Genomic DNA, 27,133 nt, shown 5'->3' on the forward strand with positions numbered 1-27,133 from the left:
AAGGGCCAAATTAACCTTTTAAAAAAGATATACGATTTGTTTATGCAATTATATAAGAGAAAACACAGCGGTGGTAAAATGGCTAGAAGTAGTATTTTAAAATCCTTTTAAATATCAAGATATTTTGTTTTCTGCTTAGTGAATATATAGATGTTTTCTATACTTAATACATAGGGTAAAATTATTTCCAAAAAGAGATATAACTTAGCCAAAATACTAAAGAAAAATCTGCTGCCACTGTACTGACTATGGAAGATTATTATCACCCTTAGGATATTCAATTTTTTTTCCTCCAATAATATAAATAGTATTTCTAACAGTAATAGTATTTCTAATTATACACACACACACACACACACACACATGTTATCATGTCCATCCTTCAAGGAGTCTTCAAACATCAGAAAGGTGATTATAAGGAGGGTATTGATAAACTATTCTCTTTGGCTGCAAGGGACTACAACCAATAGGGTTTTTACAATGACAGAATTTTAGGTTGACTATTAGGAACAATATTGTACCTATGAGGGTGGCTAAGCATTGGACTAGATTAGCTACAACAGTGGTTCTTAACCTTTTTAGACTCAAGGTACCCCTGGACAGAATGAAGAGATCCTTCAGAAAATGTAAGTTTTTAGTTTTTACTCATTTTTTAACTACAAAAAAAATAGAGAAATTCTTATGTTCAAAGGAACTCAGAGACACAACAGGTCAGAAAGCTTTATCTATATGGATTACTATTTGAAATCTCTAGGTTTATCTTACAAATCATGTTTGCACATCTAACAGTGCTAGCTAGCATTGTGTGGCATGCTCATTGAGAATTACCGAATTAAAGGGATTGTGGATTCTCCACCCCCAGAAGTGTTTAGGATCAGGTTAGACAGACAGTTGGCCAGGATGATTTAGGCCAGGGGTCTCCATATTCTACATGGCTGGGGGCTGTAGCAGTTTGAAACTAGCTCTTAGTGGATGATCTACATGTGAAATAAATATAACTGAATAAACTCTGGTTCATTTTGCATCAGATTTTATTGTTCCCAGGTGCACGATTTAAGCATGCGCCCAGGACTACAGTACATCAAGCCAAGGCAGAATAGCCCTGGCTGGCAGGGAACTCTGAGGGTCAGCTTGCCAGCCTGGGGTTGCTCTGACTCAGCTCAATGTGCTGTGGAGGGGCTGGATGGCAAGCAGCCCCCACAATGAAGCACCCTTGTGCCCCATCCAGCCCCAGTCATTGTCTACATGATTTGCAGAACATTAAATAACATTAAATAATGCCGCTATAAGATGGGGGATGGCAAGCAGCCCCCACAACAAAGCACCCTCGTGCCCCATCCAGCCCCAGTCATTGTCTACATGATTTGCAGAACATTAAATAATGCCGCTATAAGATAGTACTCGTGTTGGCAACTCCCCAGTAAACATCTCATGTAGATGCACCCAGTAGAACTATAATGTGCCACTAAAGTAGTATTTAGAAAGCCTAAATACAGTACTTTTTTATACAGGGTATGTCTGCTAGAAGACATTACCCAGAATTCTTATCAGGAAGTACTATGAACATATGTTTGGAAAGAGAAAAATGAAGCTTTGGAAACTGTTAGTAGCCAGGATGAAATTTGTGTTTTCTTCTAGAAAAATAAGATAAGTGTACAGTATTCTGAATTCTTTATACCTTTGGTACTAGCCCACCCTGTCTTATAAGACAACAGCCCATTCACTGCATTGTCAAACCTGTCCGAAAATCACACCTCTCAGATGACAGCTATCATCATAAATCCATTTTACAAAAAAGGGTGGAGTGCAAATGCTTATTATGGGTGAAAAATTTATTTACAGGTTAACCTGTGCATCTTGTGCCAGAGTCCCTTCACTTGCAATGCTGCAATATCCTCAGGCCAGATCCTTTCCCATTACCACAGAGCAGAAGTATCAAACATGATGAGGCCCAAGGGCTACTGGAGCCTAGGGAAGTTGATGATATGGCTGGGGAGGGGTGAGTGGGGAAGGGTGTGGCCTGTTGCAGAATATGAGGCCCTCTTGATCTGGTGGACATGGCCATCTGCAACAGGAGGGTGAGTGAGGGCTGTGTTGATACAGTGCCACGTGCCCTGTGGCCACTTGGCTCTGCACCAAAATTGCAGTGCCCCTGATGTGACAAGCGGCCACTTGAAACATAGCTACTTGCCCTACCACTGCTGGCACTCCTGCTGTTGCCCTGTATGCCATGCTGGATCCTACCCCATCCCCCTTGTGCTTGGCCCTGGGTCTTGAGCTGCGTCTGGCTCATGAACAGCATCATGGTCTGGATCCAGCTCAGGACACAGGGTGATTTTAAACACCCCACCATAGAATAATCTAGGGAAAGACATTCTTTTTCAGTGGCAGTATCCAGATTTACTTTAGTATAAGTGATGTATTTTGCATTAGATAACCTGGAGAAACAGCATTAGAAGCAGGACCCAGAATCAAAGACTCCCTCCAGACATAATACCTAGCTAACTGGACCACAGAAGTAGGCTCCATCTGACTTGCCCTCTTCTGCTCCATAAACTTAGATTGCCTGGTCACCTAGTTTCAACAGATGGTATAGAGGAAGCAGAGTCCTGTCTAGTTGATGATCTACTGGTTAGGGCACTACCCTGGGAAGTTGGTTCGCACCCTTTAAAGTGTCAAGATAAACAAAGCCTTAGTGTATGTTACCGCTACCTAGCATTGCTAGTGACCACGCTGTACTTGTCTCCCGTATGGTTGTCTATTGATCTCAAAAGAATTGTAGGAATTAAAGTATAAAAGAAAGACTTAAAATTCATTTCCATGACCCAGAAGAAATACAAGCTTGTTGAAAAAAGAGTTATAAAGGAATTTCAAATTTAATGGTCATATCCTGAGCTGCTTTGAATCAGCATACCTCCACTGGACTCAGGGAGCTACTTCATTTTACACCTTCTGAATAATCATTGCTTTAGAAATTAGTTTATGTTCTTAAGGGCTAAGACAATTTCTTATAATATGTGGTATGACCAACACCCAACACAAATAGGGCCTGATCCTTAATTGGTAACTTGGCACTACAGTAATATTAATAATAGTAACAAAAAATATGACCAACTAATAGCAGAGCAAAAAAGGAGGGCTACACTTCATTTAAACAAATTTACAGTTCTGAAAAAAATGCATTTTTTCCCTATAAATATGCATTTGGTTGATGAATTTGCTTTGGCCAAATTCAGCATGTTGTTTCTGTTTTGATTTCTATTAAATAATCAATTAAGTGATTTGAAGATATAGTAATCTGCACCTGGTTTTCCACTAGGAAAAAAAAAAGATAAATTTATATGAACATAGAAATTACTATATTGAAGTGTCATGGCTTACCTGGGGAAGCTAACAGTGCAAGAATCTTTACTAGATGCTCACAGAGGATTTCTTTTAAGCCATTTGAAACATAAGGATTTACATCCTTTATACATTTTCACTGTAATTGCTGATAGTCTCAGTTATTCAAATAATCATCTGATTCTTTTTTTTTAAAATACACTCCTATGTCCCAGTTTAAATTATATCCTATGGCAATAATTATTAATTAACCGATGGAAATTATGTCACACATATTTCTTTTTAAACTGCATCACAAGTATTCCTATTTTAAAATTGGCTGTTTCTGTTGTCCCCTCATTCTTATGTTATAATAAACAGTAAATGGGAACATATACTTTATATTTGTAGTGTCTTCCTTTATATGAGGCAGATTCAGAGGGGTGCAACAATGCAGTTGTACTTCCCCCCCCATTCTGTCCCCATTCTCTCCAACTAAACCCGGAGCTCTATGCAGACTCTCCTTGTAGCTGGAGCTGCTAAGCCAGAATGGGATACAAGGTGCTAGGGGGTAGGCACAAGCTTGCCATCACTACCATTGTCCCTTGCTGAGCCAAGCATGGGGGAAGTCCCAGAGTCTCTCCTGGCCCACTCCAGCCATAGGCTGATGCTTCATGGGGTGCCAGGCCTGGCAGGGGACAGTGACAGCAGCAGTCACACTGCTACACATTGCTGCTCCCCCACCATGTCTCCATCTCACCAGGAGCAGGAGCTGGGAGGAGGAACCTGCCTCCCACCACTGCTGTCCCTGACTGACACAGGTACAGAAGCAGCCCAAGAGCCAATCCTGTCCTGCTCCAGCTGAGGGCTGCAGGGAGCAGCTGCACAGGGTGCTGGGCTCAGCCGGACACAGCAGCAGCAGAGGGTGGGTTCTTCCTTCCAACACCTGCTCCCTGCAGCAGAGGATGTGGGGAAAGGGAGAGGAGAGGAATGAGCAGGGGTCCTGTCCCCTCCCTTCATGTACCTGCTCCTTGCCCTATCCTCCAGTGTTGCCTGTTGGTCTGGAGGCTCCCAGCACACCTTGCCCCCATCAAGGTCTGAGGGACAGTGTGCCACATCCCTCTTTACTAAATCCTAGATCTGCCCATGTCTGTTAACCTATATTCCTCGTGTTCCCCCTTATATCTTCTCTCAATTAATTAGTGCTAATCATTTTGGTTCTTTTTTCCATTGAAGTATTTTATGCCTCTGATTGTTAGGCTATATCTATTTTTTTTCAGATTCAATAGCTAACCAATAGATGAACCCAGAGATAGGATAAAGAAGTATATACATAATGGTATTACAGATTTTGAAACACATTTTCTATTTTATTCTTTTTACAATGCAGTATTTTGTTTGTTATTCTGACTAGCACAGTACATTAGCCACACACTTTTCATTAAACTGTTCACAGTGTTTTTCCTCAGTGGTATTTTATAATACCTAAAGGTACATGAATAGTTCAAATTACTCCTTACAGAATGCATTTCCTTTCTACTCTCCTAGCTTTTTAAAGTCACTCTGAAGCTCTTCATAGTCCACTACAGTTTTGACTGAGTTAAATAGTTTTCTATTATCTACAAATTTCTCTCTCTCCATTTTTATCTCCTTTTTCACACCATTAAGAAATACCAAACAGTATGGGTCCCAGCCCAGACCCCTACAGAGCCCCCTGTTAAAGTTTTGCTGAAGCTGAAAACGTTCCATTTATCCTGAGTATTTTTTCTCTGTCTTTTAGCTTGTTTCTAATGTTTAACATTATTTCTGAATTTTTTTTAAACATTTCATAAGTGTTTCACAAACAGTACTAAAGTAACCATGCGGAGTCATAGGGTGAGAGGTAAAATAATCTATCAGTTCTCTTTTACCCACCCTTAAAAATTCTAATTTTCCATGACAGATGGACAGTTTGTTCCTATTGCTGCCATTATTTTATATTATTCTGTCATCCTCATTTTAACCATTTGCTTTAGAACTGGCTCACTGGGCTGTATTTCCAAGTTCACAAACATCTTTTTTTAATTACAACTGCAGCCACCCACTACAATGGCCGTCATAAATTCCACATTTCATTTTAACTTTTTCTAAGAATATAGGCTGCTTGCAGATGTAAAAAAAAAAAAAAATGAACAAAAAAACCCATGCTTTACCTGAAGCAGTAGTGTGTTACTTTGACCCAGCTCCGCAGATTCAATCAGCTATTAGATAAAAACACCCCAAAAGCCACACTAAAGCACCTGATCTATACAGACATTGGGTGAGCTGGGTCCAACTAATGCAATGCCTCTCCTGGACATGCCCTGGGCTCTGTGTGGGGGTGTGCGGAGTTTAGAGTAGAGCACTGTTTTTTGTTTTGTTTTCAACATTTGCAAGCAGCCGTAGAGTGTCTTAATACCATGTTTCTATTTATTATTGCCTTTTTTTCCCCCAGAACCTCATATTTTCAAAACCCAGCGTCAAATATTTACCTGAAAAAAGCTGGTCTGCAAGCAGGTATCTCCCTAATGCTCTCTCCATTAAAGACTGATGCGGAAAAAAAAAACAAAACAAAACATTCAGCTTCTCTTCAGTGTGCTTACCCTTACTAATTGTGGCTCAAGAGATTCACTAGTTCTCTCACAGGGTTCCTACTTCTCATATGCTAGGAATGTTTTCATTCATTTTCATGCCTTTGGCTGTTGGCTCTAAAAAGTCATTCATTTCTCTTAATTTCCATCCTAAAGTTTGCCTGTTATAGTGTATGCTCCTTTTTATTGGCTTTACTAACGCTAATAATCTTTTTCTCTTCTGTTTGTTCAATAGATAACATTGGACTAAAATAACTTTTTCCTTGCAATTTAACAATACTGATTTTTTTTCCCTTGCCTTCCTTTTTTCTTTACATTTAAAGCATACATGTTGTTGCCATGCTATTATTGCATGGTTAAGAACAATCCGTGCTGAGAATAGTTCTGAATATAGTGTCTTCCCTTCAAGATCCTTTCTAACCAACTTGGGATTTTTGCTGTTGTTGTTGGTTTGTTTGTGCTTTAAACTACCCTTTCTAAAGTCTGGTATCACCATAATTTAGGGTACAATTCTTCCCACGAGGATGCTGAACCTAATTATATTGTGGTCACAATTACTTAATGACTCAACTATAATCGCTTCCTGAATCAACTACTGTGTGTTTCTTAGAACTAAGCTGAGCGTAACTTCTCTCTTAGCATTGTTTTTATTATATAAAATATTTGCCAAGGTCTACACGGTACTATTTTCATTTCCCCCCCCCCTTTTTCCCCTGGTACTTCCTATGCATGTTTAATCTAAAATTATACCAAAGAAAAATATAAAAACACAAGACAGAAATATGTGTTCTCATTGTAGATTTAGTTTTGAGGTTCAGTGAAATTCAAATTCCAGCTTTAATTCTGCTTCGTATAACTCAAATCATACCACTCACCAATATTATTGGACTTTGTGCCAAAGCCAACTGAATTATATTTTATATTCTCATGCCATGTTATGTGAAGAAAGTAAACTATAAAGTATGGAACAATTAGTTACCAGACTGACAAACAATCAATTATACTAATTTAACGAAAGTATAAACTAAACTAACAGGAAAATAGCATATTGATTAAAAAAAAATTGCACTCCAAAACCTGTAAAAAATAAACATAAGCATCAATTTGGCCATACAAAAGAATCTTCCCAATAATAATTTTACTAAAATTGAACAAGAACAGGTGTATTGTCACGATTTGTATGGCAATGCTATAAAACTGTAAAACAGATTTTAATTAAAATGTAAAAATAAAATAAAAAATAACCCACCGTGATAGAATGAGCTCTAGTATTATGGGAAACTGAGATGTGAGCAAACTATAGGGAAATAGTCAGAAAAAAAGGAAAGTTTACTAGTAGGTGATGGCTTCTATTTTGTTCTACATGGAATGAGGTGTTTCCTTTTTTTGTTTGTTTGTTTTTTGCTTTTTTTTAAAGTTCAGATCATAAAACTGACATCACAATTTGTCAGCTTTTTGGTAGACCCAACAGAGAGTCAATGGATTGAATAGGCAAGACTGAACTATTTTTACACTTTGAAAGGTAAGACTATCAGGGCAGAGCTGAGAAAGAAAAAGAGAAGCAAGCACTATTTCTGTCTGTACAAACAAAGGACTTCAGTTTCCAAGGCTATCACTGCAGCGTATTTTACAATCACCAAATTAATTTAAAACATAAATTAATATAAAGCCAACTCTGAGCAATATTTACTTGCCTGACATAATGATTTAAGATATCTCTGTTGCTTTAAGAGGGTGTTTATTAAAATAAGGTCCTCCTTGACTTCAGAAATACAGATTGGCAAGTATCAAACTCTTCAAGTCAAAGTAGATATAGAGGTAAATTAAAGGAATACTTTGGTCTTAGATAATGTTCTTCATCTGGCTCAGATTCCAAAATGAAGTGTCCTTTCTGGGTCTATACACTCTCTGTATCAATTAACCATGGTCATGAAGATGACTAAAACAAAAAGGCAAGAATTCAGAAGACAAAGTGTTGACTACAACAGAAAAGTTGATAATCATATAGGTTGAGGACCAGAAAGGGAGACAGTGGAAACAGAGAGGGAAAAAAAAAGAAATAACTCATCTGCTGCTTTCCACAATGCCTAATTTTAGCAAAGAAGCAGTATTGTAAAAGTGTTGTTTGGTCAAGTGATATGCTTAGTATCAATAAGAAAAAAGAAGTAGTTTAAGAGTATTTAGAATGCAAAAGACCCTTTGCCTGCCTTCATTTTGTACTTCAGAAGTGTTTAGTCTAGTATGCATCTCTTTCAAAAAGTAGTGCAAGGAACCTTCCAATACATTTCATCTTCCAAAAAATAAAAGAACACTAATTATATTTTTACTTTTACCAACTGTGTCTTAATAAATTAAACAAAACCTTTTCCTTTTTAAATACTTTCAACACTGCCCTCTTCCATAGTGCCTTAATCCAAGAGGAATCAACTTTTCACTTTGCCTCCAATGATCTGTCTCCACTATTCCTAGTGAGGAATGGTGGTGAATCAAGTTTTAGTCCCACAAAGGGAACACTTTCACACAGCCTTTTGAATACTACTTACTCAAATATGGTGGTTTGTAAGGCGCTCGTGTATTAGACAGCAGTCCATCCAACTCCTTCCTCTCCAGAGTATTGTGAAGGGCCTTCTCTTTGCCAAAGGTGGAGAAGGATCTTTCTGCCCCAGGCTGGGCTTCTGGTGTTTCAAACACTTCAGTGTCTGGAACAGAGTCCATACCAGGTACATGCAGATTGCTGCGGTAATCTGCAGCTTGGCGTCCATCGGATGGAACAAAGGAAGGCATCCAGCATCGATCTGAGTGACCCAGTGCTTTACATTCCTCTGTGCAGTTGGAAAAGAGATCCATGCCTGCAAGCAGGAGAGAGAAAGAAACTACAGATATAAGCTTCAGCATCATGACCCACGGCTGACAGAGGAGAAAATACATGGTGGATGAAAGAGATATATGAAGAGAAATCCTCTGAAAACTATTTCTACTCTGATCATCCCACCAACAAAAGAGCTGATTATTTGGTCTTCACAAGTCAAAGTCACCATTTTAAAAAGAGAAAGTACTGGAGCATCATGCTGTGGGGAAAAAAAAGGCGGGGGAGAGAGAAAGAGAGAGAGAGAGAGAAAGAGAGAAAAGAAGGGTGATGATGAGGTTTAAAATTAAAATCTCTTATGGATATTACTACATAAATCTCTTCAAGCACAAGATGAACTCAGCTTGTAGATGATGGCAGAAACTTGTTTCATAATGCCAAAATGGCATGAAGAAATCACTCTTTGGGGGAAAAAATACTGATGAATATGGATCTTGCCAAAAGAATGAACTATCACTACTAAGGAATCAGATTTCACTTCTGAAACAGAATGCTAATGAATCCTATAAAGTAACTGTATGTGCATGTTTGAAAATACAAGTAGATAAAGCCTACCATAAAGTAGCTGATCATGTATGAAAATATAGGCAGACAGACCCTACAAATTATTAAAAGTAGCTCTGATAAAATAGGTATCTGTGTGTAGCCAACATTTTAGCTTTTAATCTGACTAAGTCTGTCCTTTCCATCATTCCTTTGGAGTTTGTTATCATCATTGCCACAACGACATCCCTTCCTATTATCAAGTTACCCTAATAACTGGAGAGAATCCTATTGTAAATTACTGTAATTAGTGGTGCAAAGTTAGCTGTAGACCAGTGACATGGCTGCAGATACTATTGACAAATGTGTTATTGCTTCCTCTATATCAGCAAACACTTGTCCCTGCCAACTCAAAACTGTTTGCTTACAAGTAATTTAAAGCTATTAAGATTTCAAATGACAAGCAGTCCTACCATTGTCTACCTTCAGAGAGGCATTCCAGTGGAATGTTTCCTGGCTGTGATTCCTTAAGTCTTTGGATTAGATTCCTTGAGGACAGAGTAAAAGTCCTTGAAGTAGAAAGAAACATCCACTATTTTCTCTCATTGATTTTTGGTAGCATTGAGAGAGAGTACAAAATAATGCCATCCCTTCTCTCCTCTTTTCCCATTATTTGTAGAGAAACTGAATGTCTTCGAATAGGTATGCATCAACATGGAACAAAATCAGTTATAAATACTGTATTTACAACTAGTGCATTAGGTTTACAAAAATGTGCCATAACTCACAACGAGAAAAATGGGGAAATTTTTCAACATCTGTAACAATATTCATGTAATGTAGCTCATTCACCAGTTGAAACTATACAGAATTTGATTAGCTTTATCTCTTGGGTAACAATTAGTGTTTAGAATCCTGCCACATTTCTGCATAATTTGATTTATATTAGTTATAGTTATGTGTTATCTCTCATTATGAAAAACATTGTTTTCATCAAAGAATTGCCTGTGAGTGATCAACAGGTACCTGAAAACTGAGAGAAGTCATTTAGGTAGATGGAAAGGAAGAAAAAGAAAAGCTTTATATTACAGATTAATCTCACTTTACAATGACTTTTTATTTTATATTATGTTATGTGCAATATTAAGTCTGGCTTCAATTATAACCCTCCATTGATAATTGATATGCAGTAGTCTGGAAATAAATTACTGATCAGTGAGCTGTTGAGGAATGCAAACGTGCACTGCAGCTTGGATTAAGGAATTAGAAAAGGAACAGCATGCAAGACATACAAATAGTTCAGGAGGCAGCTGGCTAGTTTAGTCCTTGATGGCATGCTGGTAACATCTATCACAAAAAGAGATTCAAAAATAAAAAAACAAGAAAACCCTGGGAATGAAGGTTTACAGTTATATATTTTTAAAAATAGTGAATGTATACCATTATTTCAAAAGTCAGTATTAGAACTGTTCAAAGAACAGTAATTCTATGCAGGGCCAAACATATTTTGTGTGTCAGAGACTTTGGCAGCCCAGAAAATACTGGCAACATTTAAATCAAACTGATATTTTCAGTTTTGCTGTTACCTAAAGTCACACATAAACCAATAATATTCCAACCTTATGAAGGAATTTTTTTACAAATTACATTTTGCTATCCCAACTACATTGAATAGTTTCTGAAACTGAATGGTGGTGAGAGAGAGACAGAAAAGCTTAAGGATAAGTATTAAACTGTGTTCTTTTCACCAGTAGGTAGGGAGAGCTTTAGCTATTTGTTCAAGGGCAGACCTTTTTCTCTCCTTGAATTTATTTTTCCCTTGGTACATTACCTCCTATTTTACCATTTTGCTTTTACACCATCTGTTACACTGCAAAATTTGTCTATCTTGATACTACGACTTATTTTTTTCTGATTTCTGCTTGCCTATTGCAGTGTACTGAATAGGTAGTATTATATAACAGCTTATTATCAAAACGATGTTATAGCCACACCAAATCACCATTTTAAATAAATGAAGGAAAGAAAGAAAGAAGGAGGCCTGAAATGTGTATCTTATATAACAAACATTATTTTTCCTCTTGAAGGAAACGGAAGCTACCAAAAGAGGATTACACACGCACGCACAAGCATACACACATGTACAGGATAGTAATAGCTATAGCTGGAATGGACAGCTGGAATTCAAATGCATGTATCTGTAGGTAGGAAAGGAATGACATGTTCAGAAAGGATCAGGACTTCATATTGCTTCCCCAGCAGAAATGGCAAAATTCCAACAGGCTTTAGTAAGAGCAAAATTCAGCCCTTTGATAATATTTTTACAATGCAGTATATTCAAACTGGTACCCAGATTTTGAAATCACATTGGCCCCTATACTCATGATTATTAACTATGATATAGTAGCAAGCTATATATTTTTTTCCCTTTTTTAAAAGGGATAATGGGATGACATCTCATACTGCTTCTGACTGACAGTACTCAATACTTGAACGAATAGTGAAAGGAAAAGGGTTGTCTCTTTTGCGAGAAGGGAGCTATATCACAGAAGAAGAAATAAGGCATCTGGCACACAACTCCTTCGTAAACCAGGAACCATATTCTTGATTTATAACAAAAAGAAATATTCAGCAGTATAACACTTCCATCTCATCTTCCTCATAAATATCGCTAGGTATATAGTCTTTCTGGATGAAACTATTCATCATAATTGCAAACCCACAGTGGAGAAATACCTAATACTATAAGTGAATTAAAAATATGAAGTCTTACATACAGATGAAACTCGAGATTTTAAAGATGAGTATGTGCTATGAATTAACAATGATGGTTTCTAAAAAGATACACAGAACACTCAAATAATGATACATGATAAACTTTGTGAGATTTTAAATACAATATATATGTAAAACTGCATGGAAAAAAGACCTGGAACACATTCCCTACCCTACTTCATTAGATCTAGTTACTAGATGGGTCAAAGAACAGCAAGTAAGTTCACCTGCTGCATTAACTGCCCTATTAAAAAAAAAAAAGGAAAAGAAAAGAAAAAACAGGGCAGTAGTTAAGGAGGAAATTTTCATTCTTAATCTGAATTTCTAGAATTGAGTTTGATTCCTATTACTAATGCAGTTGACTTTCTAAAATGAATATTTCCCATTATTTCAGAAACAGAAAATGAAAATGTATATGAATATGTATGCCAGTTAGCATGAAAGAACCTCTTTAGATATGATTTTTTTAGCAGAAATGTATTTTAAATAATTTATTCTTTCTTAATTTAATGAAGAAAACAGATTCATATATCAAACCTTCAAAGTAATAAATGAATATATTCAAACATATTCTTGATGCTAATGGTGTAATTAAAACTGAAAACAAAAAAAAAAGTTAACAAAATAACTGTAGTCTGTTTTTTCAATCTGTGCTATTTTCCACAGTCTTTGCTTTTATTAATCATTAGATTATGTTTACTATATTCTTCTGCTATGAGAAGGAGGCCATGTGGGCTAGTGGATCAATATTGGACTGGCATTAGAAGTCCAGGTTTCTATTCCCAGGTCTCCTTTTCAGGCTGCTAGATGACTTTGGGCAAGTCACTTCACCTCCCTATGTCTCTATTTTCCTGCCTATAAAATAGGAAACCTGTCCCTGACCTCTTTTGAGATCTATTAGAAATGTATTATGGAAAAGGTAGGTAATATTAGTGGATGTTGCTTTCCGTACAACTGTCATGTGTACAATAGCGAGAATAAACACTTAAACATTTCTAGCATTCAACTCTTCCAGATATGAACTTCAAAGCCTAATCTGGATCATTGAGATACAAAGGTTGATAAGAACGTAAACCCATTCAGTTAAAATTAAATCGCTTTTTCTAAGCCATTTTTTCCTTTGTGTTCAATCTTATTTTAATTTATCTAAATAGGCTCTTTAACCAAGTGTTCTTCAACCTAGGATTTACCTCTCACTTCTTATAGGCTGGAAAGGAATAGAGGCTTTCTCTGTGTCTTTATGCCTAGATTTTTTTCTCTTAAATTTCTTAATCTCTTCTCCCCTGACAATCGCAATATGGTGCCTCTTCTGCATCCCCGGATCTTTCAACTTCTGCCAAAGCTGTTCCACAAATCACTTGTCTAGAGGGTGCAGGAGAATGTCACAGCTTGCACCTTCATTCTTACATATACAATCAGATGTCTTTAGAATCATAAAAAATAGATTTGGAAGGAACTTGGAGAGATAATTTAGTCCAACCCCCTGCTCGTTTTATTAGACGTACATGTCACCCTCCTCAAAAGAAGCATAAAAGAGCTTACTCTAAAAACCAGATAAATTATGAAAACATATAAAAAAAGATTAAAACAAAACAGTACGTAACAAAACAATTTTAACCCTGCCTGCTTAAGACCTATTCAAATTGAAAACGGCTCTACAGTCTGGATAATGTCCAGGTGTGGGCTGTGATGGATCACAAGGGAGAGAAAGTTCCAGAAGAACAACTCCTAAAATGCCCACCCACCTTAGCCAAATGAACCTGGTGCCCTGATGTTATTTGCAGGAGGCTGTTCTCAGCATTAAGGATCACAATGCAACATAAGGCAGAAGGCAGCCCCTTAAGTGTGTAGGACCCAGACTGTTTAAGGCCTTACAGGTTAAAAGCAGCACCTTGAATTATGCCTAGAAAGATATGGGGACCACTGCAGACTCTAGTGCAGCAGTTCCCAGTCTGTGGTTTGTGTACCACCAGTGGTACACAGACAACCTATCAGTGGTACGCATTAACAGATTTATTATAATTACTTTATATGACAAAAATGGGCTGGTGATACTTAAGGTTGTATTGTTTTAAACTGGTGGTGCACAATCTGCCAGAGTTTGGAAACCACTGATCTAGAACACTGGACTAATGTCCAGCGGTAGCCCTTTATAGCCCGCCCTTGTCAGAAAATGGGCTACTACGTTCTGCTCCGATTAAAGCTTTCCACATGGTCCATACAGGCAGTCCCACATACAAGCATGCCACAATAGCCCAGTCTTGAGTTGATTGTTCTAGACATAGCAAGAGAGGACTAATTTTAGAGATTTCTGTCTATATTGCCAACTTATTCCACCTGGTACTGAATCATTCAAATAGGCTGCAAATCAGGTGGGTATGCTTGCTAATGGGACAATAGCTTTATATCTGCAGTGTTTATCATACACTTCTGCCAGAAAATATACCCAACAAATGTTTTTAAAACGTTCTTTTAAATTTGTAACGTAAATTGAATGTTGAACAGAATTGCTCAGATCCTGAGTACAAATGCCGTGTTTGAAAACGATTGTTACCAGATGGTTAGCTGGTAACCAGCTACATGAGCTGAGTTGATGGCATCAATCCAAGGCTTACAGGACAGGTGTCTATACTATATTACTTAAAGGCACATGTACACACAGTGCACTGACTGGTATCCATGTTGACAGCCTCCGGGTGGTGTCACAAGTTCACCTGCAACAGTTGCATATCAGTGGAATGTAATGACCTATTTAAGTTAACACCTGTAGAAGATGACCCCCAATGCCAGGAGGGCATTTAGTATGTACTGAACTGCCTGACTGTGCCCCTGCTTGTGTTTTAACTGCACTTAGTCAGCCTTATGTTTAACGTGTGACACCAGCCACAGAAGAAAGACCAAAAATGTCAAGGTAGGAAGAAAACCCAGAACATGATTGAAGTACATTCATAAGTTGATAAAGGAACTTTTCTACAAATAAATTCAGACTGTTGTCTGTAGGGCTAAAAACAGCCAGTTTCTCTCAGGGCTGAGTGTTCTGGACTTTGACTCCCATCAAAACAGGCACATGAAGCTTGAATGGGCAATTAGCTTGAATTAGCTGAATTATTGGAATAGGGGGAAGGGTGGGGAGAAAGTTTTATCTTGGTTCTTCACAGATACTTAGGATGGGGCAATGGGCTTGTACCTCTGCAGGATCCCAAAATAAAGCTTTGTCCCTGGGGAAATCCAGTCCTCTATCTTTAGCCTAAGACTCTAGTGAGGAAGGAAGGTATGGTGAGAAGGGTATTGGCCTGGATTTCAGGAAACTCCACTCCCTGCTCTTCCAAGTACTCCCCATGTGACCTAGGGAAAGTCAGTTATAATGGGATTTTCATAACACCTTAGATGCCCAACTATAATCAAATCAATGTAAGCCCTGCTGAAAATCTCTCTATTCATTTATGTATGCCTCAGTTCCTCAACTGTGAAATGGGGATAACAATTCTCCCTACTTTACGGTGGTTGGGGGAATATAAATACATTAAAGACTGTGATGTACTCAGATAGTATAGTACTGGACCCATATAGGTATCTAACACAGACAGACTCAAGAACGAACGCTTCAATAGCTTTAAATTCAATCACTGTTAAGAAGACACATTTAAAAGAAGAATAAAGATGATCAGTTCAGTCCATGGCACAACAGGTTTTTGTTCTTGCTGGTTTTTTTACGAGCTGAGAATCTGGCCAGTAATATGTAAAAGGTTAGTAGTTCAATGTGATTTGTAAAAAGTTGTGCTACGTGAAAAACTCTGTTTGTGTAGAAGCATCAGTGCCATGTTTTCCAACTGATAATCCACTGTCTTCAATAGTCTCCTTGTCTAAGCAGTGGATAGCTAATGACAGATGGAGAGGTCACACAGTATGTAAACTGCAAAAATGTTTTCCAGGTAGACAGTGGAACTAGCTAAAGCATAAATTGTATTCTTCAGCCAGAATCATTTATAAAGTATTTCTGGACAGATATATGATGCTATACTATACTGTGGCAGCTACTAATATAAAAAAGAAAAAAAAAAGTACAATGACAGCAAAATGAGAAGGAATATTGAAGGGAAAAAAAGACTGGGAAAGGGTAGGAAGAAATAAAGAATTAAGGGAAGGAAAAAATAGACGCTGAGGCAAAAAGATGGGAAACAATAACATTTAGATCAAAAGTCAAGAAAGCAGCAGCCTAAGGGGGCCCCATTTAGCACCACATTAATACCCCACATAATTTTTCACTGAGGTTATGCTGATCATCAAAATGCAGACATGAACTATTATGTTTTCTGTTTGCCTAGGCCAGTATTCAGCCATTCAATCAATCACTGTGTTTTCCCTCTGCTAAATTAGAAAGAATCAAATAAAGAGGAGCAGCATTTAAAACAAATCAAGCAAGAAGGACCTCAAACATTATATACCTCAAGCCATTTAAGTTCAAAGAAGATTTACTCCCACCCTTTCCTCAAATCCACTGAGAAATACTAAGAGCATGAGTGAAGATTTAATATTGAAGCTCTCTTTGTCATCACTGATGTTAATGAGGAAGTGCTGTCCTGTGCAGTGACAGCAGGATTCAGGCCAGGGCTTCCAGTAGACTATAATACACGTACCCAGTATATCAGGAGAGATTTTTGGTGTACCATACATGTACATATTTAGAACATGAACTGTAAAAATCTTTGTGCAAATTACCCTAGATGCATTGTAGCAATTTATAAAAACTGGATTTTGTTTGAGGTGTGTTCGAGTTTTCAATTAAAAAAAAAAAGAATTTTGATTAGATCAAAAAGTGATTGACAAATGTAATTTAGATATATCTATGCTCTGCTTTAATTGTATGAGCCTATAAATCAGATTAAGCCATTACTGAAAAAGAGAACTCAACAACAAATTAAATGACCTTCAAATAACAAATCAGTTTTGTTTCTTAATTTGTTAAAAACAAACAAGCAAACAATACACGCACACAGGCTAAGAACTGGTATCAAGCTTGAGAAAGACTCCAATGTTCATGTGTAACTTGTAGTCCTTTTACAAGGAAGTGAAAAAAAGAACTAAAGCATAATTATAACAGCAGCACTGGATGCTTCTAAAATAAAATAGCTTTTGGTTGATGTGCAGCTATGTGATTATATTCCCACCATCAGTCTTTCAAATCCAGCCCCTTTTGCAGATGTTTATTCTTTTCTCTCCTGTTTGGTTATTATGGTTCATTATGTTGAGGGCCTAAACTGATTGAAATGTTCACTGAGATGAGTGCTGCAGTAAAACATGTAAAAAAAAAAAAAAAATGAAATGCAGCTAACCAAAAAAAAAAATTAGAAAAAAAAAAACCACAGAGGGAGAGAGGAGGAGAGGGAGCTTTTTATAACTCTCTAGCACTGATTGCTGCATCAGAAACTCTGCAAAAGAATGGGTGGGGGAGGCTAAATGCATGGCTTTTTAAGACAACAATAAATCATACGCCATATATAGGCCAAAAATGAAAGAGGCTCTGTGTTCAGATGTAAACTTCTGGCAAGACCTGGTTTGTTGTCAGGTTCCCAGACACAAAATAGACGCTCTGTTCACTTAGCATGAAGCCCTGCAAGGAGCAGAGAGCTCCGGAGACTCTTGGCTCTTCTCAAGTCTGATTAGGTCTGCATATTAATGACTTGCAGCAATATAAAGGGGCTCTTAGTGGCCTTCTTTCTCTCTGGTGTCTGGGTTTCCCATGGTAAAAGGACAGTGGCAAAAGCAGCGAGAAGGCACAGCACACTAGCAAAGCAGGGAGTCCTGGCAGGACCAGCTCCTGGCCCACGTGAGGCAAGGGCTGCCTTTTTGCCTTGATGCTCCTGAAACTGCCAAGAGGGGAAAAGAAGGTGAAAAGTGAGGGAGATGGGAATCACCTTACACCAATCACTTGCTGCAAAATATTTTAGGGGATGTAAAAGAATGGGGAAAATGGCTACTGTAATTTATCTTGGGTTCACACACCTTTACTATACTGACTGTGACCAACTGTCAAACATCAGCACTATGTGTCTGCATATGTGCATCACACGTGGATGCATGCACATGTGCACAAACGTGCATGTATGTTAATGTGCCAGTTATTTCCACAGAAACACTGAACTGCTGTCTTAAAAAAAACCCAAAAAACATGTTAATGTAAGAGCAAAGACAGACAGCCACATGTAATTATATTCCTTGACACATTTTTAAGCCATACATTATCATGATATGGTAGTATGCTTAAACATTTTTTCCGCTTCACAAGACTGAAGACATGACCATCACAGGCCGTATACTCGTTAATGTGGAGATTGTTCCACCATGTAGTCCCTTGATCTGAATGATAAACAATCCTCAAAAAATCTTCAGGTATCAGACATTACATATTCAAAGCACTCCGTGCCTCTCCACCAGGCCCCTGCAAAAATCTTAACAGCCTAACTGTCACTCAATCCCAAAGCTCATTCTTTCTCCCAGGAACTCCCCCCTAAGCTTCATACACTATGCCAGCTGAAGCTGCTAGTAAACAAAGTGACCTAATGATCTGAAATCCCTCAAATCAGTCATTCAAAAAAATGTACAGTCTCTTGTAAAATGTACTAACAACTTTGCCTTAATGAGCAAGGTTTTCTAAAGCCAGTGATACAAAATAACTTATAAAACACACCTGCAGATCAGGGTTCAAAGCCACTCTCCTGACTCTCTCAGCTGGAATGTCAAGTTGACCCAACAACATAACCTTTCATACATGATGTATGTGTACCTGCAAACTCATATTTATTCTTATACTTATTGAAACACATAAGAAAGCCTATCTGGCTTTCTTATTACAAGAGCAAATATTTAGATTCTTTTCTCACACTTACCAGAGGATTGACCTCGATTAGTGGCATCATGATCACTGTCGCCTTGCTCACTGTCTCCGTGACCACTGTCTTTAGAGCTTACTATGTCTGCTTCCTGGAATGCAGAACTAGAAACATAAAGATTCTCAATATTAGAATAAACATGAAAGAGGAACTCATAAAACATTCTTCTGCCATCACATGGCCACACAAGGTGCTGCATTCACCCAGACCTCCTTTCTGCAGCACTACAGCCTGTCTGCCCATCATGAACTAAACTTGCATTTTCAAGCACTAATAATCCAACTGAACCAGACAGTGGCCATTATTACACCACCTCTCTTACATGCAGCTGTTATAAATAATTTGGTAGCATTTGCTTATGCTGGGAAGCTAAATTTGCATTCAGATAAGTCAATATTATCTGTCAGAACCTACAGAGTGATTCATAAGTATTTAAAGCATGTTTGAGATGAGTACAAAATTAGATTTTGCTCTCTTTTCAGATGGCATACAACCCATAATTCAGATATATTCACTTGGCACTGCTTATTTAATTGCATGTCTAAATAAATTCATTTATCCATTGCTTAGCTAGTATTGAACATTTTTGCATCCCATTCACACTCGCTAAAGCACACATTAGGAAGCCAGGAATAAGGAGCTCATACCTGTTTACCCGTCGGGGTCTATCAACTAGATAACTGAGCTCTGCACGCTGATGTTTTGTCTAGAAAAAAATAATTGGAAATATTTGAACTCTCAATATCTTGACTACTATTGACAGCACATGGCACACCAGAACAGCCAAGCACATTAGTTATTTTCTGTGGTAGATGTACACCTATAGGTAGGCCATAAATAAGCTTTTCTATAGGAGTTAAATCCTGAAGGCCTTACTTGTGCAAGTGGGAACACAGATCAATGATCAGGGATTTCCCTAAGTTACTGAGGCCCAGTATCTGATACTTTTATTTGCACTGAGTAGTATCTGACGCTACAAGTAGTCCCACTGAAATTCATGGGACTGCTTCTGGAAGGGGGGAAAAATGCTCTATTCCCTGTGAGCAAGGGTGTTACAATCTGATTTGGAGTATGTTCTATAAAAAGCCTCAGTGTACAAGCAAAATGGAGACAGAAAAATCATGGGAAAGACAGAACTAAGCCTGGGGGGCTCTGGTATGGGGGAGGGGAAGGGAGAGGCAAATAAGGGACACCCTTTAGCCCAAGGACAACAACAGAAGTCACCTTTTTACAGGCATCTGATGAAGGATCAACAGTAAAAACCAGCATTTAAAAACCTTATTGTGGAGTGAAACGGTTTTTAAGGAAAATAAGACTTAGAAATGCCTCAGCTGGCCTTGGAATACTCAATAAATCAGTATTAAGAAATAACGTGCCTCTGGTGGTACGCCACCACAGATGTATTGGTGTACCCTTTAGCAGAGTGGAGACAAAATGCTTAGCAGTAAGCCTCCGCATACGTTTCCAGGACATAATACAGCATAGAGAACACAGACAATTGGAGGGAGTGCTGAGCTTTGACACATGATTTCAGAGCAATTATTTAGTGATTATTGTAATTTTCAAGTCCTGCTTCAGTATGCAGAAGAACTGTTTAGCCAGAATCATGAAAAGTTAAATTAATTAAAAAGCCAAAAGACTTTCCTTCACAAATTAATTAAAGCTTTTGCCAAGTGTAGAGGTGTTCACAGCCCTGGAGGAAGGTTCCCCTTCCCCCCACCACAGACTTAATCATACATGCAAAGACTTCTGGAAGAAAATTTAGACTCTTGACTCTTTTGGTGTTAAATGACTGAGTGCACTGCCTCTGCAATTTCATAACTGATAGTTGCAGCAGTTCTGCAAGGAGCAGTGCCCAGAAGAAAAGAAAAGGCATTCATTTTCAGCAACCAGTTAAAAAAAAAAGAAAAAGATCTGGTGCATCATTATGTCACTTGAAATATCAACACGGCCTGCACTAAGTAAGCTTCATTCAAATTCACATGGTGTGGGCTTTTGGCTGCGACTGTTTCTGAAAGGCTGGTCCAGTGCACCACAGCTGGCTCCCAATGCAAAGAAGCCACTGCTTCCCACCGTAGTTTCAACAGTGACGTGCTGCTTCAGCAACGTCACAACTGAAACTACGGTGGGAAGTCAAACTTACCTCTGGTGGGCATGTGATTAAAACCAGGGAAGCATTAACATCAAAAGGACAGGAGGGGGTTTCAAAAAAGGGAGTGGGGGGGGGGGGGGGGGAATTCTTCCCAGGCAAAGGAAGGAGAGGAAATCCAAGCTGGGGCTGGGGAGGGGGCAACTGCAGTGCAGCTGGATAGGTGAGAGTCAAGGGTGGGAGAGCAGAGAGCTTGCAGGTGCTGAGGAAACAGTAGGAAAAGAATCCTAGAAAGTGAGGGTTGGAAGGGACCTAAGGAGGGCATCAAGCCCAGTCCCCCGCCACAAGCAGGACCACCTTCAACTAGATCCAGTCCCCTGCCCCAAAGCAGGACCACCCCAACTAGATCAAGATCCCTTCCCCAAAGCAGGACCACCCCCAACTAGATCCAGTCCCCTGCCCCAAGCAGGACCACCCCCAACTAGATCCAGTCCCCTGACCCAAGCAGGAGCACACCAACTAGATCCAGTCCCCTGCCCCAAGCAGGACCACCCCCAACTAGATCAATATCCCTTCCTCAAAGCAGGACCACCCCCAACTAGATCCAGTCCCCCGCCCCAAGCAGGACTACCCCCAACTAGATCCTGTCCCCTGCCCCAAAGCAACACCATCCCCAACTAGATCCAGTCCCCTGCCTCAAGCAGGACCACCCCCAACTAGATCTAGCCCCCCTTCCCCAAAGCAGGATCACCCCCAACTAGATCATCCCAGCCAAAGCTTTGTCTAGCCGGGTCTTGAAAACCTCCAAGGATGGAGACTCCCCACCTCCTACCTCTCTGGGTAACCTGTTGCAGGGCCTCCACACCCTCCTGAACTTTTCAGTGGCCCGGAAAGAGCCAGGGGGCCTGGGAGAAGGAGAGAGCAACAGGGCAGGGAGAGAAGGGGGGCAGCACTGGGGAGAGGAGGGGAGGGGAGGGGGCAGCAGCAGGGGCTCACCTCGCTGGACAGGATGCTGCCGTTGGAGATGATGTCGGGCTGCTGGTCGGCGTAGGCGGTGACGATGGCCCCGCACGGGCTGTGCTCGGCGTCGGCGCTGCGGGCCGGGCTGCAGGGCTTGAGGAACATGAGGTCGGTCTTGGCGGACTCGGGCGTGAGGCAGACCTGGTAGCAGTAGTTCTGGCTGTGGTGGTGGGAGCCGAAGCCGGGCGCGTCGTCGGCGGGGCCCTGCGCGGCGCTGCCGGGCGAGGAGGCGGCGGCGGCGGCCGCAGCGGCGGCGGCCGCGCTCTGCACCAGCATGATGTCCGACTTACTGAGCTTCTTCTTGCGGGCCCGCGCCTGGCGGCCGCAGCAGCAACAGGCGGCGGGGCAGCAGGCGCCGCAGCAGCCGCAGCAGCAGTCGCCGGCCAGGCAGGTGTAGATGCTGAGCTTCTTCTCCTTCTGGCAGCGCACGGCCAGCACGATCATGGCCAGCAGGAAGACGAAGGACACGGAGCCCAGCGCGATAATGAGGATGAGCGTGAGGTCGAGCGAGCTCTCGGCGCCCGCGCGGCTGGGCCGCTGCTCGCCGGGCCCCGCGCCGCCCAGCCCGCCCGCCGCGCCGGCCCCGGCCGCCGCTCCGCCGCCGCCGCCGCCTCCTCCGTCGCTCCCCGCTGCGCCGCCGGGGCTCTCGTCCACCAGCACCACCTGGATGGCGGCGGTGGAGGAGAGCGGCGGCTGCCCGTGGTCGCGCACCTCCACCAGCAGGTCGTAGGGGCGCTGCGCGTCGCGCTTGGCGGGCACGCGGCGGGCCGTGCGGAGCTCGCCGCTGCGCCAGTCGAGGCGAAAGAGGCCGGCCTCGTTGCCCCGCGCCAGGCTGTAGGTGAGGCGCGCGTTGTCCCCGTCGTCGGCGTCCACGGCGGCCACGCGGCTGACCAGGTAGCCCGGCTCGGCGCCGCGGGGCAGCAGCTCGCGGGCCGGCGTCCCGTTGCGGCCGGGCAGGGGGCTGACCACGGCCGGCGCGTTGTCGTTCTGGTCGAGCACGGCCACGTGCACCGTGGCGTTGGCGGCCAGCGCCTGCGGCTCCTCGCCGGCGTCGCGGGCCTGCACCTGGAAGCTGAACTCCTTGAGCTGCTCGTAGTCGAAGGAGCGCAGGGCGTAGAGGAAGCCGTTCTCGGCGTTGATGGACACGTAGGTGAAGACGGACATGCCCTGGATCTGCCCGTCCAGGATGGCGTAGGCCAGGCGGGCGTTGGCGCCGGCGTCGCGGTCCGTGGCGCTGACGGCGAAGATGTAGGCGCCGGGCACGTTGTTCTCGCTCACCTGCACGCGGTAGCGGGACTGCGAGAAGCGCGGCGCGTTGTCGTTCACGTCGCTCACCCGCACCTGGATGCTGTGCGTGGCGCTGAGCGGCGGGCGGCCGCCGTCGCGGGCCACCACGGTCAGCGTGTAAGCGTCGCCGCCGGGCTGCTCGCGGTCCAGCGCGCCCTCGGTCACGATGGTGTAGTAGTTCTTGAAGGAGCTCTTGAGGCGGAAGGGCGCGGCGCCCGCCTGCACCAGCTCGCAGCGCACCTCGCCGTTCTCCGCCGAGTCGCGGTCTGAGACGCTGAAGAGCGCCACCACGGTGCCCGGCGCCGCCGCCTCGCTCACCGCCTCCTTCACGGTGGAGAAGCTGATCTCGGGCGCGTTGTCGTTGGCGTCCAGCAGGCGCACCAGCACCTTGCAGTGCGCCGGCACGGCGTTGGGGCCCAGGTCCTTGGCCTGCACGTACACCTGGTAGGCGCTGCTCTCCTCGTAGTCCAGCTCGCCCGCCACCTCCAGGCGGCCCGTGCGCGGCGCCAGGCCGAAGACCTCCCGCGCGCGGGCCGAGATGTGGCTGCTGAAGGAGTAGAGCACCTCCCCGTTGGCGCCCTCGTCGGGGTCGCTGGCGTTGAGCTGCAGCACCAGCGTGCCGGGCGGCGAGTTCTCGGCCAGCGCCACGGCGTACACGGCCTGCTCGAAGGCGGGCACGTTGTCGTTGGAGTCCAGCACCCGCACGCTCAGCAGCGCCGTGCCCGTCCGCGCCTGCGGCTGCCCGCCGTCCACCGCCGTGAGCACGTAGCGGTGCAGCGCCTGCTGCTCGCGGTCCAGCGCCTGCTGCAGCACCAGCTCCGCGAAGCGGCTCCCGTCGCCCGGCTGCGTCTGCACGTCCAGCGAGAAGTAGGCGTTGGGGGTGAGCTCGTAGGTGCGCAGCGCGTTGGTGCCCACGTCCGGGTCGAAGGCGCTCTCCAGCGGCAGCCGCGTGCCCGGCGTGGCGCTCTCCGAGATCTCCACCGTCAGGTCCGGCTCGGGGAAGGCGGGCGGGTTGTCGTTGATGTCCAGCACCTCCACCTCCACGCGGAACAGCTCCAGCGGGTTCTCCAGGAAGACCTCGAGGTGCAGGAGGCAGGCCGGGCTCTGCTTGCAGATCTGCTCCCGGTCCATCTTCTCGCTCACGGACAGCACGCCCGTCTCCAGGTCCAGCGCCAGGTAGGGGCTCCGCGAGTTGGGCGCCGCCTGGAAGCGCCGCGCCGAAAGTTTTGTAACGTCCAAGCCCAGGTCCTCCGCGATATTCCCCACGAACGTGCCATGCTCCTGCTCCTCCTGCACCGTGTAGCGGAGCTGCGCCCGGGCGCCCTCCGCTAGCCACAGCCAGGCGACGAGGGACAGCAGCACCATCTCCGCCGGGGGAAGGCGAGCGCCCTCCCTCCCGCCTCTCCCGCCCCCCAGCCGCTCCGCAGCGCCTCCCCCTCCTCCTCCTCCTTCCCCGGAAAACCCCGGGATCGGGCTCTGCCTAGCGCTGCTCCTCCTGGCTCCTGGCAGGATTCCTCCTCTCCCCCATCTCCCTCCTCCCCTGCTCCCTCTGTCTCTCCACCAGCAGCACCAGCAGGGTTATTCGGACCAGTCCGAGCGGTGGCGCGGAGCCCAGCACGGCCACGGGCGTCCAAGCCTCATCTGCGGTCTTGCAAATCCTCCCCCTCCCCGGGAGTCGCGTCGGCCGCGGCTCCCTCCAACCCGCTTTTATTTATTCCGAGAGTCCTGGCGCTGCACCGCGGCAGCAAATCCCAAGAAGGAGCTTTTGCCAAGCTTCACGATTGTCCTCGGCTCGTCTTCCCGCTGGGAGCAGGAGGGCTGAGGCTGCCGGGCATGCCCTCGGGAGATGCAAAAATCAAGGTGCGGGGCGGAAAAAAAAAAGCGGGGAAAGGGTGGTGGGGGGGGGGGGGCGGAGATCGAAAAGGAGGAGGGAGCGCGTAGGCAGCGGGAGATCTAGGGTGACAGCGGCACCCAAAACTTTCCTTCCCTGAATTGCTCTGGGGTTTCTTCCTTTATTAGGATGTCTTTTTTTTTTTTTTTTTTTTTGCTTCTCTTGCCTGCATTTAGGGGCTTCTCGCCGCTTCTTCTGCCACTGCCATGGCTCCCAGCAGCTGCGTTTTGCTCTTGTCTGGGGGTGCTGCTCTTTTTGGGGGTTTGGTTTTGTTTTTTCCTCTTTCGCGGGGTTCTCCCTCTCCCCCTCTCTCTCTAGCGCTGCCGCTGCTGCTGCTGCTGCCGCCGCCGCCGCCGCCGCCGCCGCCGCTCTCCTCCTCCTCCTGTCCCGGCTCCAGCTCCTCTGATCTCTGCTGCCAGTTTCTGAGCTCGAAGCGCTCGGCTTCGCTGTTTTTGCGCAGCGCCCCGCTCCTGCCAACCAATCCCCTCGCAGCAACACCCACAGGGTTGGCAGCCGATTGGATGCCAGGCAAGTCAAGTAAGCCGCATCATAAGAGGGGGGAGGCGGGGGACCCGGCGCCCCAGCGGAGCCGTGTGTGCGCCAGCGAGAGCGAGAATAACCCTGCAGCTCCCGGAGCGCTTGCTGGGGAATCTCTGCCTCGGAAAGTCGCTATTCCCCCGCCGCCGCTGCTGAGCAGGGAGAGCACCTTTCGTCATCGGCGGAAAGACGAGATAATAATAAACAACGTTTCCCTTAGAGGAGGAATTTCCATCAGCCACGAACTTTCCTTTCCTATTTGGCCCGGGCTGCCTCTGTTGCAACAGTGACACAAGCCTTTCCAAAAAAATAAACAAGGGAAAATCTGCCCTGTGTGTGTGTTTTCCCCCTTCCCCTGGGCTGCCTTAACTCATTAGGCGAGATGACAACTTGAGAGGCAATTTTCCAGCCCGCATCTGCACCCCCCCCCCCCTCTAATTCCACCCAATGGAAATTATCGCCATCATCAACTCAAATAGTTAGAAAAAATCTTCTTAAGCAAGCTTTCGGGTATAAATACCCTTCGTCTAGCTGGATATTTGAGTTGGGCTAATAAAAGATATCAGATTTACCCAAAGAACCTAGTCTGCCTATGTCCTTAGACCAACACGGCTGCAACCAACACCCCTGCATCATCAACCATCACACGTTTGGCCTTCTCCCTCCCTTGTTTCCAGCTGCTGAAAGTAAAGGAGGATGCAAATTGAGGCAGAATTTCAAAGTGTGATCCTTGGGCCGGACTAAATGGCAGCCAAAGTTCAGTGTGACATGCATGGAGATGTAAGCTGGGGGGCGGAGGACCGGGGTTACTGGGTTACTGGGTAAAACTCACCCAGATCTGCTGAGATAGACATCTCCCTCTCTCTCCAATCTAACTCAAAGTACTCTGGATACCACGTATCTTATTTCTCCCCTTCAGTATATGCTACTGTTTCAGCTTTCCTAACGTGGGTAAGTTCAGGCACTTTGATAAGTGCAGTTCAGTAACTTTCACTCTCGCGAGTGTATCCAATAAATATTTCTTATCCATTGTTCAGAGACTGTGCTGCCACTTCTCTCACTTAGTGCACTTCAGTGAGCTCCCCTGGATCGCCTTACGCTTCAGACAGCAGCAGCGCACTAGGTGGGGACGAGCATTCTCCTCTTCCCTGCTGCGGGGAGGATAGCACTAAAAAAAACTCAGGGCTAAAAAAACTCAAAGACAGCTTCTGCATTGATACCTTCAGGTCTAGCACATCAAGTGCTCAAGTTGCACGGCCATGGCAGCAAGGTTTGCGTGTGCTCGCCCACACTCGGCTGGAAATCGCATGTTGTACAGACATTGGAGTATTTAGCAATCGTATTGGGTTAATTTTGGTAACGCTA

At 43.7% G+C, this 27,133-nt stretch overlaps 1 protein-coding gene across 7 annotated transcripts in view; it reads right to left on the reverse strand.

Moving 5' to 3' along the window:
• PCDH10 (protocadherin 10) overlaps nt 1–26,174 on the reverse strand; it is a 58,779-nt gene extending 32,605 nt beyond the window's left edge. For 3 of the 7 annotated variants that reach the window (XM_059722054.1, XM_059722057.1, XM_059722059.1), the window contains exons 1-4: nt 22,030–24,756; nt 19,592–19,650; nt 18,942–19,048; nt 8,474–8,803 (exon numbers count right to left, since the gene is read on the reverse strand). In XM_059722054.1, coding sequence (XP_059578037.1) covers nt 8,474–8,803; nt 18,942–19,048; nt 19,592–19,650; nt 22,030–24,705 — 3,172 coding nt within the window. In that variant the 5' untranslated portion in view covers nt 24,706–24,756. Of the gene's footprint in view, nt 1–5,831; nt 5,887–8,473; nt 8,804–18,941; nt 19,049–19,591; nt 19,651–22,029 lie in introns of all 7 variants that reach the window. The other 4 variants (XM_059722055.1, XM_059722056.1, XM_059722060.1 and 1 more) reach the window with 4 other exon arrangements.
• Between the last annotated feature and the right edge of the window lie 959 nt (nt 26,175–27,133).

The sequence above is a fragment of the Alligator mississippiensis genome, chromosome 2 (genome assembly GCF_030867095.1).
Source record: "Alligator mississippiensis isolate rAllMis1 chromosome 2, rAllMis1, whole genome shotgun sequence".
In the NCBI taxonomy this organism is placed as follows: domain Eukaryota; kingdom Metazoa; phylum Chordata; order Crocodylia; family Alligatoridae; genus Alligator; species Alligator mississippiensis.